This window comes from Podarcis gaigeae (assembly GCF_964106915.1).
Source record: "Podarcis gaigeae genome assembly, chromosome: 1".
NCBI lineage: Eukaryota > Metazoa > Chordata > Lepidosauria > Squamata > Lacertidae > Podarcis > Podarcis gaigeae.
Window position 1 is genome coordinate 137,370,668 of NC_139678.1, and position 21,040 is coordinate 137,391,707.

A 21,040-nucleotide genomic window follows, 5' to 3' on the forward strand; every position below is an offset into this window, starting at 1 on the left:
ACCCCTGCTTACAAGGAGATTATAATATTTAAATGCAATAACTCCTCTGCCCCCTTCTGAAATGGAAATTAGACTTTTACAAATGATTCCTGAAGACGTCCTTGTCATGCATCCTGAATGCGGGACATTCCTATTGCTCAGAGTTGGCCATGTGTCCTGTTCTGTGGCGATTGACTAATGGTGACAGCCAGTTGTGACTTAAATAATGGCCATGCTCCTTCCATTTATCACTCCAAAAGTCTTTGAAGGTAAGGCAAAGTCACTGTGTTCTTGTCCAAGTTTGTGTGTGTGTGAGAGAGAGGCCACTCCTTGATAAAAGAGCTAATTGGCAAAAGTATGCCCGAGTCCTCCCTGTTCCAGTCTCGGATGATGACGCCGCAGGGCAAAACGCTTCTTGTCTCCGCAGGTGTTTGGCGAACAGAAGTACCTCAGCGATGCCTTGCAGTGTGCTGAAGTGATTTGGCAGTGGGGGTTGCTGAAGAAAGGTTACGGGCTGTGTCACGGTACAGCTGGCAATGCATATGCGTTCCTGACTCTTTACAACCTCACTCAAGACATGAAATATCTCTACAGAGCCTGCAAGGTGTGACACACACACACACACACACACACACACACACACACGAACTTTGTTTGGGATGAGCATGTTTTCTTTTTTTCAATGCATAATTTTTATTAGTTTACATAATTCAAAATACAAAATTAAAATATACAGATTCAATTATTACTTTCACAGATTTTTAAATGTGACTTCCTTCAACCTTTCCACAAATCATCCATACTAATCTTTTTTGTAATTTCGCAGTTCTTAGTTTGTAATGCCATTATTCATCCTAGTTCTCCCGTTTCTCTTTAGACAGTACCCTTTACTTTTTACCGAGCTCCTTTAAAACCCACTAGAGTTATCTGTCCATCGCTTAGATCTTCCAGATAGTTCGTGAAATTTTCCCAATCTTTAGTAAACCTCTGATCCTTTAAATATCTGATTTTCCCTGTCATCCTACCCATCTCCGCATATTCTAATAGTTTTGATCTCCAATCCTTGATTGTCGGTAGACCCTCTGATTTCCAGTTTTTAGCCAATAAGACTCTTGCTGCCGTTGTTGCGTACTGGAACAGCTTGTGATCTTCCCTCTTTATCTCCCTTCCTACCAATCCCAACAGAAAGGCCTCTGGTTTTTTAACAAAGGTGTATCTCAAAATTTTCTTCATTTCGTTATATATACTCTCCCAGAACCCTTTAACCTTCTGGCACTCCCACCACATATGGTAGAAGGTCCCCTCCCTTTTCTTGCACTTCCAGCACTTATTACAGGATCCATACATCCTAGCTAGTTTTACAGGGGTCATATACCAACGGTAGAACATTTTCATTAAGTTTTCCTTCAATGTCACACAGGCAGTGAACTTAAGATGGTGTTTCCAGAGTTTTCCCCATTCTTCAAAGTAGATGTTACGGCCTAAATCTCTTGCCCAGTATGTCATTACTGACTTAACTTCCTCGTCAATTAAATTCCAATCCAGTAACTGATTGTACATTTTAGACAAGGTTTTTATATTATTGTTCAATATCTCATTTTGGAATCTGGAATTTTTATCGGCATATCCTTTATCTTTAGTATCTTTCCTAAACATGTCATTGATCTGGAAATAATGCAGCCAGTCGAGCATGTTTTCTTTTGAGGTAGTCGTCAAAAGCAATTTTTGGATAAAGAAAAGGGCATGCTAACATCCTGAGAAGAAACTAAGCTGTATCCACTAACTGAAGGTTGATCCTAGCACATGACAAAATCGTATGTGATCAGCCTTCATATGCCAGCCTGCTAAGGACTCGGGGAGATCCTCAACTTTAGTCATACTTGGAATAGATCCATTAAAATCAATGTACTTAAGTCCCTTGATTTCAGTGAATCTATTCTGAGTATGACAGATGTTTGATATTACTCCTGGGATGTGGAATACTTTTCTTTTTTTAAAGGCTTGTCTGCATTTTGAAAGGAGCTCACAGGCTGCCCCAAATGAAGATTATTTGTTGCCTCTGGATCATGAGCTCTGAGCGGCCCGTCTCTGCTTCGGGGTTTTCCCCAGACTTAGGAAATCATGAAATGTGATAATAATTGGAAAGCTGGCCTTCACATGTTGCAAAACTTCTGTGCGCAAGGTGCTTCTATTAATGAGTCACTCATATACAGGTCACAGTAATTAAAAGTGCATGACCTGTTTTTCTAAAATGCTTGATATGATGATACTTAAAGTGTAGTGGTAGCTGTGTGAAAAATACGATGTCCCTGTTCCATGTTTCTCTTCCTGCCACCTATGGCAGATCTGTGGTGATCTATGTCTAATGCTACTCTGCCTCACATCTTTCAGTCCCAGTATTTAATTTGTCCCAGGGCCCACTGGCGTATCAGAGGCATTCTGGTGATTATATAACCCCTGATTATATAGGGGATCTTTAATACAGTATTATGCCTTAGTCTTCTTAACTTCTTTCTTTTCTTAGTTTGCAGAATGGTGCTTGAGTTATGGGCAGCATGGTTGTCGGACACCAGACACTCCATTTTCTCTCTTTGAAGGTAATCATTGTTAAGCTTGTTCCTCCTTAACGATTTTCAGATGTGAATGTATCTACTGCACAGTTCTCCCAGCCCAGAATTTGGCATCAGCTCACTAGAGCATGTGGTTGAAATTAAGCACATGTGGGGCCTGCTCAAATCAGCTGAAGCACTGTCATTCGAAGCTTATACTGAAAAGGAAAACACTGTAGAGCAGGCATCCCCAACCTTCGGCCCTCCAGATGTTTTGGACTACAATTCCCATCATCCCTGACCACTGGTCCTGTTAGCTAGGGATCATGGGAGTTGTAGGCCAAAACATCTGGAGGGCCACAGGTTGGGGGTGCCTGCTGTAGAGGAAGTTAAGTTTGTCACGTCTAGCTGTGGTAGGCTTGGCCTCCCTTGTTCCAGTACTTTAGGCTGAAGCCCCCCATAGCTCAGCTGGATCTGCGGGTTGTCCTTAACATCCAGGGATCTGGGATCCTGCTCCAATTGGATTCCCACTCGCGTTGGCTTTCAGAACCATTGATCGGCTAACTCTCCAGGATCCAAACAAACTTCTAAAGACTTTGCAGGGATTGTTTGGCTGCCACCAGGCTCAGTAAAGAACCACCGAAACCAATTCTGCAAGTTCCGTTGCGTATGCTGCTCTAGAGCTAAGGAAACACCACATTCCTTATGCTATAAGTAATTGCTATTCTCTGTCTTTTGTCTCCTCAGGAATGGCTGGAACAATATATTTTCTTGCTGACCTGCTGGTACCAGCCAAGGCCAGGTTCCCAGCTTTTGAACTGTAAATTCCATCCCAGCATGAAGCTTGTTGCACTTCATATCTTTGGAAAAGGCAGATTAAATAGATTTCATCTCATATCTTGGCTAACATGGGAAAATCTTTGGGGTTTATCAGTATTTTACATTCTTTTCAGTGTCCAATCTGCTTTTAAAAGTTACTAGCCATTTTATTATGTGCATTGTTTAGGTTTACAGGTAAGGAACAGGGTTTTAAAGCTGGCAAATGCACTATATTTTGTTGGAGTATTTTTTTTAAAAAACCTTGCTATTTTATGTATCTTATTTTGAGGAAGGGAGGCTTTTCCCATTATGAATATATCTTTCTCAGTTTTAATGATAAGGGTGCAACTTGGTTAATGTTTTGGAAATATAGAAGGGATAAAATATATGGAGCCCAGTTGTTTGTTGTGTGTGTGTGTTATCCCTTCTATCTTTCAAATTACATAACATGTAAGAAATAAGGAGGGGAAAATACAGTTGGAATTAAACATACAGAGAAAAAAGGAGGTGTAAATTGGGGTTATTGCATTCATAATCTTCAAGAATAATTATTAATATTGAAGGGTAATAACATTTATTTCCTGCCCCCCCCTTGTGTTAAGAGGTATTGTCCTCAGGGTCTTATGATACTCTCATTTTCAAGCTGGAACCTTGGTGGGGGCTTTTAAGTAGCTACAGCTACAGGACAGGTTGTTCTTGAATAGCAGCAGTGCTTGCTTATGACGTTCTTCAATATCTCTGCAAAGGCTTGTAGCTATGACAGGAATGTACCAAAGTCTTGTCGTTCTGTTTATTGCTGCTTGCTGCATCAGCACCCAGTACATAAGCTTATAACCCCTTGAAGTGATAATGCAGTTTCTTCAGTGAATGCTTTGAGATCTGTGGCAAACTAGTCTAACAGAGACATTGTGCATTTGCATGTGTTACCTCATGTATTTTTCAATCTGCAACAGATTGGAACTAATTTGCATCCTCTATAGCGCATCAGTGTGCTACCAGATCTCTGTGAAAAGGGCTATCTAAACCGCAATTTGGTGTCAGACTGCAACGTGGCATAAGCTTGACTTAATAGTAGATTCTCAAAGTATTCTTAAAAGTGGAAAGTACCCGTATGAAGTCAGGTAGGCAGCAAACCTCAACTGATCTGGGGCTGTGTAAGTGATATGGAAAGCTCAAATTCAGGTTCTGCTTCAGAGGATGACGAGATAGTTGGTCTCGGGGTTCTGGAAAATGCCCAGAGTGCCTGCTGCTCTATTGCTGCTACTATGTTCCCTTTGTCCAGTGTATCCAATATATGATCAGATTTAGCCTAAAGCATTTCTAGGTTTGCACGTCCCGATTCTCCGAGGTTAGGGGGACCCACTGAGGGGGACTTGCCTGAGAGCCCCAAAATCCTGGAGTCAGCCTGGTAAGTGCCACTGATAGCTGACTGCTTGGCTCCTTCCAGTTGATTGTTGGAAGCGACTGACAACTCTGTAGTCTTCCCCATCCCATGTCAGCATAAATTACTAGGTTTTCCAGTGTATATTATAATGGAGCAGCTTAAAAATACTTTCAGAGGAGCAGCAGCCAAAGGTTGATTGGGATCTGCTAGTAGATTTGCTGTAGATAAGTAAGTAGATAAGTTTTAATAGTAGCAACAAAACAAAACAACTTTTCCCATCTAACTTAATATGCTGAAATGAAGAAAGCTAACCAGGAGCATTAAAAGACTATGAGCTAACTTTAAGGACAGATCTTTTGTGTCTGCCTCTGGGTTGTAGATTTTTCGGGATCTAGCAAAAATACAAAGTAGATCTGAAAAACCTGAAGTTTACCCTGTCCTGTTTTAGACCAGTTGTTCTGAAGACGTTGCCATCTCCTTGACTTTCAGGCAAAGCATTTCCACACTGGTGTGGACAATTAAATTGAAGCCTTTTAAACACAATAAAGCTAATTTGCCTGTTGCCAGATGTCACAGTTGTCACAATTAAAACCGCTTTGGACCAGTATCTTGTCTTATATTCTTTCTGAACATCAGCTATGTTGTGAATAAGTTAAAATTGCACTTCCAAGGATAGAGATTACAGCCTGCGCTGAACTTGCATCTTCCCGTTAACTATAGATTCCCTGGCCCTCAGAGTATGCAGTGAGTCTCCCCAAAAGGACACAAGCAATTGTCAAGAGTGGCACAGTTTCTCTCTTCCAGCCCAACATGCATTGATAGAGCACAGAGGTACACATACCCCTCTCAAAATCAGTAGCTGCACCCACGTGCACTCACGAAGTTGGTTGTTAAGCCCTTTTATGGGTTCCTGCTTTGAGAACTGCTTCCCTCTATTTGACGCCAGAGCCAAGATGAGAGCAGGCAGTGCCTAGTGCTTGCCTATGTCCTCAGCTACAACTTTATTTTAACCAAGGAGGTTCACCACGACAGCTTGGGGGAACCTGTGTGCCACAGAGTCACCATGGCTACAGCTTTTAATTTAGAAACATTTGTACCAGCTTATATTTGAATGTTTTTGAAACTGCAGGGGGAAATGGCTCATTGGCTGGAAGCTGTGAGACATTTAATAAAGTTCAACCCTGAAGAATAGACTCTTATTTTTCATCTTTCACATGCCCATGTATATGTGTGTGCGCTTAATGGGCTGCTGCTTCTCCAGCAGGTGGTGCTGCCATCTGGTGGGTTCCTCCCTCTCATGAGCAAACACTGGGACGCTGTCTTAAGGATAATGTAAACCATTAAAGTCACCAGATTCAAAAATCTGTTAGGCTGTTTAAGTCAAAACTGTGGAGCCCTGTGCCTCCCCCCCCCCCCTGAGAGCATCTTGTGAAGTATAAAAGCTGTTCAGTCATGCAACAATTCAATGCTTAGGCTTTCAAGTGCTGCATGATTCTGCCCCCTTTCAGAGTGTCAGTGTTCCTTGGCTCTTAGGATTTACTGCTGCTGATTTTAAATGGGCAGGTCATCTGATTTTAACAGCAGCATGGTTGCAGAAGTTTAGCGTGTGAGCCTTTTCTCTCTGTGCTAGGAAAACCCCTGCTAAATTTATGTGTAACAGGGTCCTTTTAAAGGTATTGAAACAGAATCATTGGGGGGTGGGGAGTGTGAGAGCCTGTTCTGAGGAACTATCATCCATACTAAGCGTCCCCTCAACCTCTATCATGGAATCCTACATAAAGGAGAAGGCAAACAGTGGTTGCATCACACATTTCCATAGTTGTGTGGGTCATTTATTCCAGTTATTTACACCCCATCCTTTAGCCAGAAAAGCTCCTAGGAATAAAGCTTATGTAAAGGTAAAGAGTCCATTAGGTCCAGTCATGACCGACTCTGGGGTTGAGGTGCTCATCTCGCTTTATTGGACTAGATGACCCCTGGGAAAGGAATACTCTGCAAGAGGCATGCAGAGATAAGCAAGACTGATAAATCTTCAGATATGTCAGATGACCAACGTTAACCCTTTGCTTCATAGCAGCTGCTACGTCTAACATTCTGCTCAGACGACTTCTTGAAAATTCTTCTACGTCCCACCCCCCTTGAGACAGACTGAATGGCTGAGCCGCATTCCACATTCCATGCATGCTATAAGTGCTTATTAGCAACAGCTGCAAACACAAGGAAAAAATGGCAGCACTTTTCCTTATATGGCAAACACCTAAGAGATCACTGGCATCTTTTTTTAGGCAAAATGGATTTATATCAGACTAGTAGGAGGCTAGCAGACCACAGCTTCGAGCACAGAGACTTGGTATCGCCTGCATCTCAAGGCACCTCCGATAACACTGGTATCTGTGGGTACCCCTTTCTTCTTTAGGGCTTTTCGGACATTTCCCCTCACACATCTGCCATCACATGATGGGCAGAATGGGGGGCTGCGCTCCCTGACCCTACATGGTGCCATTTTCAAACAAGCCTCTATATATTGCAGGCTGAATGTCTACAGTGGGAAACTTTTTCTACTCATTGTAGGCCCTCCACGTGATTTAACCTCATCCTCCCCTTAAGGGGTTCTAAAGCGTACATAAAGCCCCCCAATATGTGGAGGGGTGCAGCATAGAATAGAATCAGAGTTGGAAGAGACCACAAGGGCCATCGAGTCCAACCCCCTGCCAAGCAGGAAACACCATCAGAGCACTCCTGACATATGGTTGTCAAGCCTCTGCTTAAAGACCTCCAAAGAAGGAGACTCCACCACACTCCTTAGCAGCAAATTCCACTGTCGAACAGCTCTTACTGTCAGGATGTTCTTCCTAATGTTTAGGTGGAATCTAAGGCCAGGGAACAGGCCCCCGCTCACACAATGGATGCCTGAATAGGGCTTTTTGGGGGTCAAGAGATCTGTGGTGTAATTTTTGCTAAAAATGCCAAAGTAAACCAAATACATGCATAATTCAAAGTCTTTGGCTTGATATGTTAAAGTTACGTCAGACAACAACGTTTATCTGTGGATGCCACCCCCTGTTAATGTTTACGTAACTTAGGTTTCAAACTATGTCCGCAGAATATCTAGCTGGTATTTTTTTATAGGGCCAACAAATTACTGCATTTCAGTATGCCGATCAGGCTAGATCAAAGACTTGGTGTGCTTGTACTGCCCTTTATGCTATTCAACTGGAGATAGATATACCTGTTTCAGAATTTCCTTAAAGGTACAATGGATTATTTCAAAATTAGATGGTAGCTGGCTGACAGAGACAAGTTTGTTATCTGTAGGTTTATATGCACTGAGGTGAGAAAGATAATCTAAATTATTTGGGGAACTTTACCATTCTTTCTTTGGATAGTTTGCAGTTCTGCAAATTGTTTAAAGATAAAAATTTAAACATATATGTATCCATCTCCAGTGTGAGAAATTTTGGAGATTGCTTAACTAGTCCTCCTTTCTGCATGTCCAGATATGTGAAACCAGAGCTAATTTTCTAGAAAAATAGGTGCTGGAGCTCACTATGAATGTCACCCTTGCCTCTTATAATGGCAATGGCACCCAGTTCTGGCTGAAAAAAAGCCCTGTGTAAAACAAATCTGCACCATCTACAATTTTAGTGACTAGAGAAGAATGACCTATATTGTCAGTTACAATCCAGAAAGCTCATGCTAAAATCTATGATCTCGATATGCTACATTATATGTGTGTCAACTATTATAAAAGAAGGAAAGGACCCCTGACAATTAAGTCCAGTCGCGAACGACTCAGGGGTTGCGGCGCTCATCTCACTTTACTGGCCGAGGGAGCCGCCATTTGTCCGCAGACAGTTTTTCCGGGTCATGTGGCCAGCATGACTGAGCCGCTTCTGGTGAAATCAGAGCAGTGCACAGAAACGACATTTACCTCCCCGCCCAAGCGGTACCTATCTATCTACTTGCACTTTTGGGTTTGCTTTCGAACTGCTAGGTTGGCAGGAGCAGGGACTGAGCAACGGGAGCTCACCCCGTTGCGGGGATTTGAACCGCTGACCATTATATGTGTGTCAACTATTATAGGATACATGAAATGCTGTTGTGGGGGGTGGGATCCTCTCCCTCAGAAGACCCACACATCTAATCTCAAGCAAGCAGCAACACGCTCTTCAATTTGTGCAGCGGAATCCAGTCCATTTCTATGCATGTTCTACTGGCTTTTTTGTGTGTTCCTCTAAAGTAAGGGTACATCAAATTCAGTGCTAAGGTTCTTCTTTACATGCACATGAACTGGGAGCTTTTTAAATATTTAGGTTAGCTGGAAAAGATTGTGCACTGTGCATTCATTTACCCAACTGTTGCTAGGCTGATTTACAGTCTCCTGCTCCAGCTGGTTACATAGAAGGCAGCCACTGAGTTGGGAGGAAACGAATTATGAAGTAGGTCCACAGCAAGAGGTGGCTGCTCAGACCTTGATTCATCTTAAGAGTCTGTAAAGAGTCTGTAAAAATGGTGACATGGTGTCTAGGAGACGCCTGCTCGAGAAAACAAGGATGGTATTTGAGGCTGGCAAAGAAATATGAACTAGCTCTTCTCCCAAAGCATTTCCACATGGCTCAGAAATTTCCGGAAACAGGTACACGTGTTTGTGCTAGAGGTGTTCACAGCAGCCACAATTTGTTGCATTTTTTTTCAGTGACTGTAACTGAAACCAGGGGCGATTCCTCATCATCTGTAAATCCATTTGGAGACAGACGCATAAATAGTTACCCTTCAGCATGCAACAGTGAACAGAACTGGAACAAATGTTTCACGACTGTTGCTCTAATAGGATTATTTGAGTTGATCAAATTTCCAGTACAGTCAGACCTCGGGGTACAGACGCTTCGGGTTGTGTGTTTTCGGGTTCTGCGCCGAACCTGGAAGTACCAGAACGGGTTACTTCCGTGTTTCGGCGCTCACGCATGCGCAGAAGCGCCAAATCGTGACCCGCGCATGCACAGGCATGGTGCTGCGGGTTGTGAACACTGTGGGTTGTGAATGTGCCTCCTGCACGGATCATGTTCGCAACCCGAGCATCCACTGTATCGGCCGTCATTTTATTATAAGTGCCAAACCCCTTCCCTCAAGTAATCATGGGAGGAGGAGAACAATCGTATCTGCACATGGCTTTCTGCACCAATTCCCCTCAGGTGTTTTTATTTTATTAGGGTTCATCCCAGACAGAGCAGTGTGATTACTTTTACTATTTGCTTCTCTTCCTGCATTGGCTGCAACCTATTTACCCTCCTCACAATCCACTGTATCATTCATTAATATGCCTTCTTGTATTCTGAGCGCTCGGTATAAGCTTAGCCTTCCGAACCAACAACAGGTTCCTATGAGCATGTGCAGAGTGCATTTCCATCACCACACCAATCCCCACTTCTAGGATTAGGATGCTTGCGCTCACATATCAAAAGTAGGTCTTCCTGGCATGCTTGAGTACATTCGTCTCATTTTAGAAATTAAGTACTACCATGCTCTTAGAAAGAAGAGATGTTTTATGAGTTGAGAAGAGCCAACATGACCTCAGTTGCTCCCACTTGAAATTAATATATACATATACTTAGCCACTGGGCACCTCCTGCCACTGAACTATGCCAGCCGATCAGTATAGGAACAATAATAATTTTATAATAATAATAATTTATTATTTATACCCCGCCCATCTGGCTGGGCCTCCCCAGCCACTCTGGGCGGCTTCCATAAAAACAAAAAATACAGTAAAATCACACGTTAAAAACTTCCCTGAACAGGGCTGCCTTAAGATGTCTTCTGAATGTCAGGTAGTTGTTTATTGCTTTGACATCTGCTGGAAGGGCGTTCCACAGGGTGGGCGCCACTACCGAGAAGGCCCTCTGCCTGGTTCCCTGTAGCTTTGCTTCTCGCAATGAGGGAACCGCCAGAAGGCCCTCGGCGCTGGACCTCAGCGTCCAGGCAGAATGATGGGGGAGGAGACGCTCCTTCAGGTATACTGGACCGAGGCCATTTAGGGCTTTAAAGGTCAGCACCAACACTTTGAATTGTGCTTGGAAACATACTGGGAGCCAATGTAGGTCTTTCAAGACCGGTGTTATATGGTCTCGGCGGCCGCTCCCAGTCACCAGTCTAGCTGCCGCATTCTGGATTAGTTGTAGTTTCCGAGTTACCTTCAAAGGTAGCCCCACGTAGAGTGCATTGCAGTAGTCCAAGCGGGAGATAACCAGAGCATGCACCACTCTGGCGAGACAGTCCGCAGGCAGATAGGGTCTCAGCCTACGTACCAGATGGAGCTGGTAAACAGATTTGACCTGTGCCTCCATGGACAGCTGTGAGTCCAAAATGACTCCCAGGCTGCGCACCTGGTCCTTCAGGGGCACAGTTACCCCATTCAGGACCAGGGAATCCTCCACACCTGCCCGCCTCCTGTCCCCCAGAAACAGTACTTCTGTCTTGTCAGGATTCAACCTCAATCTGTTAGCCGCCATCCATCCTCCAACCGCCTCCAGACACTCACACAGGACCTTCACTGCCCTCACTGGTTCTGATTTAAAAGAGAGGTAGAGCTGGGTATCATCTGCATACTGATGAACACCCAGCCCAAACCTCCTGATGATCTCTCCCAGCGGCTGCATGTAGATGTTGAAAAGCATGGGGGAGAGGACAGAACCCTGAGGCACCCCACAAGTGAGAGCCCAGGGGTCTGAACACTCATCACTCACCACCACTTTCTGAACACGGCCCCGGAGGAAGGAGCGGAACCACTGTATGACAGTGCCCCCAACTCCCAGCCCCTCAAGACGGTCCAGAAGGATGTTATGGTCGATGGTATCAAACGCCGCTGAGAGATCCAGCAGAACTAGGAAACAGCTCTCACCTTTGTCCCTAGCCCGCCGGAGATCATCAACCAGTGCGACCAAGGCAGTTTCAGTCCCATGATGAGGCCTGAATCCCGACTGGAAGGGATCCAAATGGTCCGCTTCTTCCAGGCGTGCCTGGAGTTGTTCAGCAACCACTCGCTCAATCACCTTGCCCAAGAATGGAAGATTTGAGACTGGGCGATAGTTGGCCATTGTGGCCGCATCTAAAGATGGTTTTTTAAGAAGAGGTTTGATAACCGCCTCTTTCAGCGGGTCTGGGAAGGCTCCCTCACGGAGGGAAGCATTCACCACCCCACGAAGCCCATCGCCCAGTCCTTCCCGGCTAGCTTTTATAAGCCAGGATGGGCAAGGATCCAGGAGACAGGTGGTTGGTTTCACTCGTCCAAGCAGCCTGTCCACATCCTCGGAGGTAACAGATTGGAATTGATCCCACTCAACTTGACTAGACAGAACTCTAGCACTCTCCCGCCCTGGCCCTGCTCCCACGGTGGAGTCTACTTCTTCCCGAATCTGAGCGATTTTATCTGCAAAAAAATTTGCAAAATCATTGCAGGAGAATATGTGGCCCGTACTGGGCCCCGATGTTACAGATGGTTCCGCTAAATTGTGAACCACCTGAAAAAGTCTCCTGCTGCTGTTTTCTGCAGATGCAATAGAGGCGATGAAGAAATTCTTCTTCGCCGTCGCTATCGCCACTTGGTAGGCTCGACATTGAGCTCTAACCTGTGTCCGATCAGATTCGGAATGAGTTATCCGCCACCGGCACTCTAGCCGTCTCAACGATTGTTTCATTGCCCTCAGATCCGTGGAAAACCACGGGGCTCTCCGGGCTCCATGCAATCGGAGAGGGCGCTTCGGAGCCAAACAGTCAATAGCCCTGGTTAACTCCGCATTCCAGCGGGCCACCAGGGAATCAGCTGAAAGGACAATGGTCTAGAAACTGAGGCCTGAGTTTTGAGTTGTATTTTCCTCTTCCCTCCATGTCCCCTTTCCTTTGTGTGTTGGTTGGTTGGTTGTTTGTTTGAATATAGGCGTGCGTGTAGGCAGTGACTTGTTTTGATTTCATGTTAGCCTGTTAGCTGCTCTGGGAGCCTTTTTGACTGTACAAGGTAGAAATGCTCTAAATTAAGCAAATAAACAAATGGTAAAGGTAAAGGGACCCCTGACCATTAGGTCCAGTTGTGGCTGACTCTGGGGTTGTGGAGCTCTTCTTGCTTTACTGGCTGAGGGAGCCGGCGTACAGCTTCCGGGTCATCTGGCCAGCATGACTAAGCTGCTTCTGGCGAACCAGAGCAGCGCATAGAAACGCCATTTACCTTCCTGCCAGAGCAGTACTTGCAACTTTTGAAGTGCTTTCGAACTGCTAGGTTGGCAGGAGCTGGGACCGAACAACGGGAGTTCACCCCGTTGTGGGGATTCGAACCGCCGACCTTCTGATCGGCAAGTCCTAGGCTCTGTGGTTTAACCCACAGCGCCACCCACGTCCCTAAAACAAATGGTACAGGTGCACATTACACAGCTTTTGAATTGCACAGCTCTCAAAAGCTTCCACATACTGGCCCTCTACACCGTTGTTAGCATAATACATGTAAAATATAATAAATAACTTATTTATGTACTTTTTTACAGCAGCACCATATGTTCACAGCCATTTTAAAATGCAAAATTCCTTTCTGCCAGAGACCAATATATTAAAGTTAAGCCTAGCTTAGAGGGGAGTGGACTCCCGTACCTTTAACAGCAGAGGGAATCTCAGCAAGTGTAGCAGCAGCACCTGTTGGAATTTCCTCTTCTGCACAACTAGCCCTGTCCAGTTTTGTATCTGGCCACTACGCTTTTCGTTTTCTGCATTTGGACAAGACTTCTATGTTTTGAATTAAGCCTTCTCACCTGTAATAGCTTCTTTGACTCTGCTCTTTGAGAACACCAGAATCCTCTTGGCTCTCATGGTACGCTTCCTGATCTTTAGTAAACAGTCCAGTCGAGCTTCTATGATAACAAAAAAAAATCCTCTTGAATTAATTTGTTCTTATCAGTTTATACTTTTAAACAACAAAACTTTTTTGGGATAATCTGAACTTCTTGCCTTTGCTTCTCTCTCTCTCTCTCTCTCTCTCTCTCTCTCTCTCTCTCACACACACACACACACACACACACACACACACACTCTGTGTGTTCTTTGGATCCAGTCTCTGGAGTCTGACTTCACCCTGTTCTGAATTGCTGTCTTATTCTTTAAGATTTATAGATCTATATTTCAGTCTAAGCTGTTGTTAGTTTCCTTCTTAACAATCTCTGATCACGTAAGATATATGAGAAGTAGAACAACATTCTTTAGCTACATGCCGCTTGCCTCTATTGCTAAATAGGGTATTGAGGGGGTGGCAATGGGTGTTTAAGGAAGGTTAAAAGATCTGCCTTGGAATAGGGCTGCCTTAAGAAATGAAGGGGGCTTCTTGGAATATTTTTGATAAAAACAATAGCTGCATTTCATCCTACATCTTTCCAACGTAATCAATGCATTTTTAAAAGAATTGTAGATAATCAACAAGTAGATAAAATAATGTGGGAGAGGCAAGCTCCTATTCTTCTGTAACGCATTTGGGGCAGGAGGTGAAGCACCACTACTTTCCATTCTGCTCTTTCTCAAAGAAGACGGGAGCCAAACACCTGCTTCCCTATGATCTGGTTAAGATTTCTGCTCCCAGACTCAAGAATTCCCTCCCTGGAGAAGTTAGACTGGCTCCCTCCTTTTTGTTCCAACAGGCCTTTGGGAACTGACTGCTTTTAATTAAAGGGCTGGTGTTGTGCTGTTTTTATTGTAATTATTTCACAGAATCAAAGAATTCTCGAGTTGGAAGGGATCCTGAGGGTCATCTAGTCCAGCCCCCTGTAATGCAGGAATCTCAACGAAAGCATCCATGACGGATGGCCAGCCCACCTCTATAAGCAGATGATAGATGCATGGTTTAAACCAGGCATAGGCAAACTCCAGCCCTCCAGATGTTTTGGAACTACAATTCCCATCATCCCTAGCTAACAGGACCAGTGGTCAGGGATGATGGGAACTGTAGTCTCAAAACATCTGGAGGGCCGGAGTTTGCCTATGCCTGGTTTAAACAGATGGTTGATAGAGAGAGAGATTTCATCCTATCCATGTTTAATTGGTTTTTAATGATTGCTTATTCTATATTTTAGCAATTCTTGTTTTTACCTGTAAGTTGCTTTGAGTCCCATCAGGGAATAAAAGTGGAACATAAATTTGCATAATGATACACTTTCATCCTGCCTTTACTCAGAAAGAAAACAAAATGAGAACAAAACAGTGGCATAATGTATATAAATTTCAAAGCAGCAGAGGTTAAAATACTAAACCAACAGGCACCCAAGCTCTTTGTGATGCGGTAGGAGACATCACCACTACCTATAAACATGATGATAAACCATGGTCTTGCAGAGTGATAAATGGACAAGTACTGGGAAAACTCTAAATATATATATATATTAAAATTAGTTTTAGATTTATTTTAAATTTAAAATCCCTACTTATCTAGGCTGCAGAGATAGGAGGCCACTGAAGGCTAGAAATGTTAAACAGAGGCTGCAGAATTACAGTTGTGAAAGGAAACCCTGCCTTCGACACAGAATATTTTCCTGAACAAGGTGGGTGGTGGCTGACCAGATTCAGGCACTCCTGGAGCAAAATTATTTTATAGAACAATTTTAATTAGGATTTCACCCCAGTTTAAGCATGGAGACTGTCTTGGTCATCCTATGCCAGGGGTCAGCAACCTTTTTCAGCCATGGGCCGGTCCACTGTCCCTCAGACCATGTGGGGGGGCCGGACTATATTGGGGGGGAATGAACGAATTCCTATGCCTCATAATTAACGCAGAGATGCATTTTAAATAAAAGAACACATTCTGCACATGTAAAAACACGCTGATTCCCGAACTGTCCGTGGGCCAGATTGAGAAGGCGATTGGGCCGGATCTAGCCCACAGGCCTTAGGTTGCCTACCCCTGCCCTATGCCCTGTATGTTCTCTATGTCAGGAGAGAGAGATGGGGAGTGTAGCTTGGACGTGACATATCAGAAAGAAAATATGGAACATTTATATGGAAATACAGAACTTCTGAGGGTCCATGCACTATTTACTTCTCCATCCTATAATGCTCATTCTAACCCGGAAGTCACTGAAGGCAAATATTGAATGAGACTCAAGGAAGACACAGTTCATTTAAATGAGAATTAATACAATAGAATTGTTTGTTCAGCATTCCAGGGAATAGTCTGAAGTGGAAACTTTTTACAGTAAATGCACGGACTGTAGGGGCCTTGAAGCTGCAAGAATTCAAATTGTCCAAAGAATTACCAGAGAGATTTTATTTTTAACACGCGCAGTGCAAGCAATGCTGGAATTAGCATCTTGCGCAGAGCTTAATCTTCACATTTTAAACTATCCAGTGAGAACTACCCCACTGGGCCTGTCAGCTAAACTCTTTCCCCTGTGAAGGGTTCTGCATAATGTGAATCATTATTATATGTGTTTTGTGTTGACTGCGGATATCTCAAAAGAAGCTGTGAACAGGTGCTGGCAAAGTGGCTGCCACAAATTTTCCTGTTACATTATAGTGCTTGCTTACATTTGATAGTCCCAGCGGTACCAGGATTACCAATAAACCAAGGATGCTTTGAGGAGGTCAGTTTTTTAACGAAAACAGAGGAAAGGGAGAAAGTTTTCAGGATTGTTGAAAATGAAGGAAAAACATATCCCTGGCCATCCACAAGCATGCACATTTCTTCAGAGAAAAAGCTGTGTATACATGGATATGCTTCTTTTGAAATTCTTCATGTAAGCTGGTATCTGAGCAAAGCACTTAAGATTCCCAGCACTCCCCATTTTTAATTTAAAACAAATTTCTAATTTGTATTGCTGGGAAGTAATCCTAGAACACAAACCCTAGTCTTTAAAGTACCTCAGGTATTAACTTCAGCACAATGCATACTAATCAATTCTTTCAAATTTTCTGTAATTCCCCCCACCCTGAGTAGAAAACCTTAATTAAAGAAAAGAACGCCGAATACTAGTTTCTTTGCATCTGAATCTGGGTGCTGCTCTGGTGTCTAGTAAACAACTGCCGTGGTAGGAAGGCATTTCTCTTTGGGCATGCTATGTCCCCTTGAGAGAGGCTGAGGTGCTGGAGAGTTCTAGAAGGAATAATTTGCATTCCTCAGGGCTGATCGCTTAGAGACACTGATATTGCTTTGAGACAGAATTAGAAAACCTTGAGTGAGAGGGCAATGAGGCACAACTGCAAAGTCAGCCATCCGCTATATGCAGCACAGCAGTTGGCGTTCCTCCTCTTAGCGATTGGACGCAGCCACACCAGCCCCACGTCACACAAAGGAAAAACACATATCCCAAACTATAAGAGAGAAAAGAGGTACTTTCTTCTCGCGGTTTGCTTTTCTATTTGCTTTTTATACACTTCTAACTGAATCTTTTCCTTCTTTTTTCTCACCCTCTCTGCTTTTAAGTATAAAATCACTTTCTTTGGGGCTACTTCTCTTATTCTTTTAACGATACATCAGTGCCAATACTTAACAATTCAGTTTGTATCTGTAAATCACGGTCAGACTTCAATAGCCACTCTTCTGTTCCATGTCTCAGATTCATCCAGTTTATCATGAATGGGTGTTTTTCTCATTGTCTGTGATGCTGCAGAATAGCTCAGTCTCAGGGCAAGAAATTCCTGCATTGCAGGGGCCTGGACTAGATGACCCCCACGTTGCTTTCCAACTCTACAGTTCTATGATTTTATGATAAGAAAGCCAACCCATGATGGAATTGTAATTCAGCTAGGTTCTCGCGTGGAATAACACAACTGCTGCAATGGAAAACATAGTTCTGAAAATCCAAGCTCTACCTTCAAAATAATGTGCTTTTAACAGAAACCAGCAGCATGGAAGTAAACATTAGCACCTGCAGTTATTTGCAGAACAGGTTGCAATTAAAAGATGCAGGAGCAAGAGCTCATTAGAATGTTTCATAATTACTTTTCCATGTAATGTCCTACTTTACAGAGGACAGTTCTCTGTCTGGAGGGCTGTCTCTCCTCATGGGGAAACAGTACAGCATAACCTCATGGTAACAGTACAGCATAACCCCAACAATGATCAACTGCTTGTGTGGAAGCACCCTCATAATCTAAGCCCATGTCATGTTTTCTCAGAAGGAAGCTTCATCATTGTCATCAATGGGGCTTATTCCCAGTTGGATGTGTACAGAATTGCAGCCTCACACAAACAGCTTTTGAGGATGTCAGATGCAAATATTTTCAAAATTCTCCATCAATGACTCATAGCAAAATCCTCTTCATTTCCACTCAGAGTATACTCAAGTGACCTCAGTGTGACTTACCGGTACTCCCAGATAAGTGTGTATGGGGTTAGAATCATAGAATCATAGAGTTGGAAGAGACCACAAGGGCCATCGAATCCAACCCCCTGCCAAGCAGGAAACACCATCAGAGCACTCCTGACATATGGTTGTCAAGCCTCTGCTTAAAGACCTCCGAAGAAGGAGACTCCACCACACTCCTTGGCAGCAAATTCCACTGTCGAACAGCTCTTACTGTTGTAGCTTAAAACTCTTATTCAAAGCAACTAATTATTATTTATAAATATATGTATTGAAAGTAGCGTTTTAGCCAGTGTAAAAGTCCTTAAACAGTTCTGAACATGCCCTGTTTTGAAGGAAAGATGTTCAAGTCAGGCTTCTAGGTGGCGTGGAAGTGCCTTGTCTGTTCTTGGGAGCACTTCATATTCTCCATTTTTGAGGACAAGTACAGATGTTCAGTTTCCAGACTCTTCTAGTACAGTAATAGTGTTTTGGACAATTTTCAGCTTTCTAGCTTCTGTGGAAATACTATAACAATTTTAACTCCAAAGCAAGTATGCAATGCTTCTAATAAGCAAAGTTCCTTTGCCCCAGTTCAGAGAGTTTAGCAGCAAGCCCTATGATGAAGTGAAGGAGTCTATTGTCTAGGAGCAGAACATATAAAAAGCCAGCTGCTATGGAACACCCGAATCCTCAGCTGTTGCCTTTGCTTTCCATTACAAGTGAAGTTTGTCAAGTCACACTGCCAGGGATGACAGAGTGAAACAGTGATCATATTTAGTTATTTGCTATGTTAAAAGCAGAAGAGAAACTCTGTTTCTGTAACACCTGGAAACAGATAAGCCTCTGTCACTGTTCACATTGGACTGTCAGTGTTAAGCAGTTTCCCATGTCTTTTCCCAGTGCAAAGTGGAGCGCTAGCCAGCTTCCCAAATGCCACTCAATGCTTCTGTTTCATGCCATCATAAGGGAAAGCATCTAAATCCACAGCTGTTCATCTTAAGCTTTACATACTAAACAATTGGTGTGAATTCCTCAATGTGTTCCAATTTCTTTCAGGGGCTTTGAAAAGTACAAAGCACCTCTAAGCCAGGGCTTCTTAAAGTAGATCTTGGTGGAGCTCTCCAGTTCTGTGGTCAGCTCCTGTCCGCATGGTTAAAGTACTTAAACTTTGTCCTAGGCACCCAAGAAGTTAGTCACAGAAAACTGACTCTCCTACATGAAGTCTAGGGCAATGGTGAGTTGGAAAAGGAAGGTAGGTCTTATTGTCCAATAGTGTTTGCTGGCTGTTGCTGATTATGACGATTGAGCTTGGTATGTTGATTGAACAAGGCAGCTAGCAGTCCACAGCTTGTCTCTGCCTCCCATGCCAGCGCTTGAAACTTCAGCAGCAAATTGATATGTGCCTATTACTAGGTGTGAAAGCTAGGCAAGAAAAGCTTTATGCTGATTTCTAACCCTCTGTTACCTGGCAGAACCGGGCTAGTTCACAGCCCTTCTCTTCCTGAAGATGAATTGGCCTCAGAGCAGCAGCAAAAAGAAACAAGCTGTACGTAATTTGCTTGTTTTTAAGTTAACTTTTCCAGCTCCTGCTTTCTCTCCCCCCCCCCACCTCTCCACACAGCCCACTGACCCAATCAATGGATTGCACCTCCAATGTTTGCCCCTCCCCAGCCTCATTGCACAGTCTCTTACACAGACACCACCACGTTCTCTTATTTTACTGAGATCTACATGTATATTATATCTGTGTGCCTCACATCCCACTGTTACTCCCCAGCACAGTCCACATGGCTATGTTAAGTGGAGCGCACATATTTAAAGTCGCAGAAACTTAAGGCACCATAAACAACATCAGTTGATTATAATTCCCTGGACACTTGAATCATTAATTATTTTTTCCAAATTGTTGCATATTGGGCTGGGAGTATCCTTGAACTGTCAGTCTTAGTGTTCGGGGTGGGGGGCCCAAACTACTGCATTCAGCAAAAAAGTACAGTATTCTGTTTTGCTTGTCCCTTGACGGCACAGAGTTGATGCATAAGCTTCTCCACAACAGTGATTTCCACAGCTGTGTTATGACAAGTCTGGCAGCAACTAACATCATTCTAATCCAATCCTTATGCCACCTTCACATGTTACTCACATACAGATGGCAAGCGTGGTGAAATAGGCTGCAAAGCTCGCCATTTAGCCCTGCCCTGGAGTTGTGCTGCTCTTCCTGCCCCCCTCAGTTGCCATGCTGAGAATGACATCTGCAGCGTGTGTGGAGGATCCCTTGTGATGTACAAACTTGGGACATCCTTTATAAAAACATCCAAATATTTTCTTATCCCAAGTTCTCAATTGTAAAATAAGAAAAACAGTGATCGGAGTTGGGTTGGGCAAACGTGTGTTTTTCCGCTTTCTATTTCTTTATAATATGAATAATAATGACACACTAGTTGTGTTATTGTAGCACCCTGCTTGTGGTTAACGCTTAGCTGGAATGAAATATTCAACGCAGCAATAGAGAAATTAAAATAGTAATTTATTTGTCAGACAAATAAATGAGAGGCACAGTGGTATATGGTTACCAAGCTCTGGCCTGGCCTCCTGCCATTCTGGCCAGCACTTATATTTCCTTAATCCAGCCCCCTTGCTCCTCCTTTGGCTGCCTCTGTCCAATCAGCCTGGTTGAAATTCCTATTGGCTGTTTGCTAGAACCAGTCACAAAAGATACACCCATTTCCTTCTGTCCTTTTATGGGACACAAAGAGCTATATATTCTTCCATCTATAAATGACAAATAAGTAGTAATATATCTTACATGTGTCTCAACAAGGAATCTTAATTACCAGCTCACCTCTTGCCCTCCTTGCCCTATTGCCTTCCAAAACAGATGGTTAATCTTAAATTTTTATCTTCAAGGATCTTTAGTTCACATCAACATTGAAAGATCTCCTTCATTTGAAGGTGTCTAAACAAAAAGGCCTGACAACTATATATCAGGAGTGCTCGATGGC

The 21,040-nt window shown here is 43.5% G+C and overlaps 1 protein-coding gene across 4 annotated transcripts in view; it reads left to right on the forward strand.

Moving 5' to 3' along the window:
* LANCL1 (LanC like glutathione S-transferase 1) overlaps positions 1-5,338 on the forward strand; it is a 31,016-nt gene extending 25,678 nt beyond the window's left edge. For 2 of the 4 annotated variants that reach the window (XM_083712411.1, XM_083712410.1), the window contains exons 7-9: positions 407-583; positions 2,504-2,576; positions 3,276-5,338. In XM_083712411.1, coding sequence (XP_083568537.1) covers positions 407-583; positions 2,504-2,576; positions 3,276-3,352 — 327 coding nt within the window. In that variant the 3' untranslated portion in view covers positions 3,353-5,338. Of the gene's footprint in view, positions 1-406; positions 643-1,663; positions 2,577-3,275 lie in introns of all 4 variants that reach the window. The other 2 variants (XR_014557918.1, XM_083712412.1) reach the window with 2 other exon arrangements.
* The last annotated feature ends 15,702 nt before the right edge of the window (positions 5,339-21,040 follow it).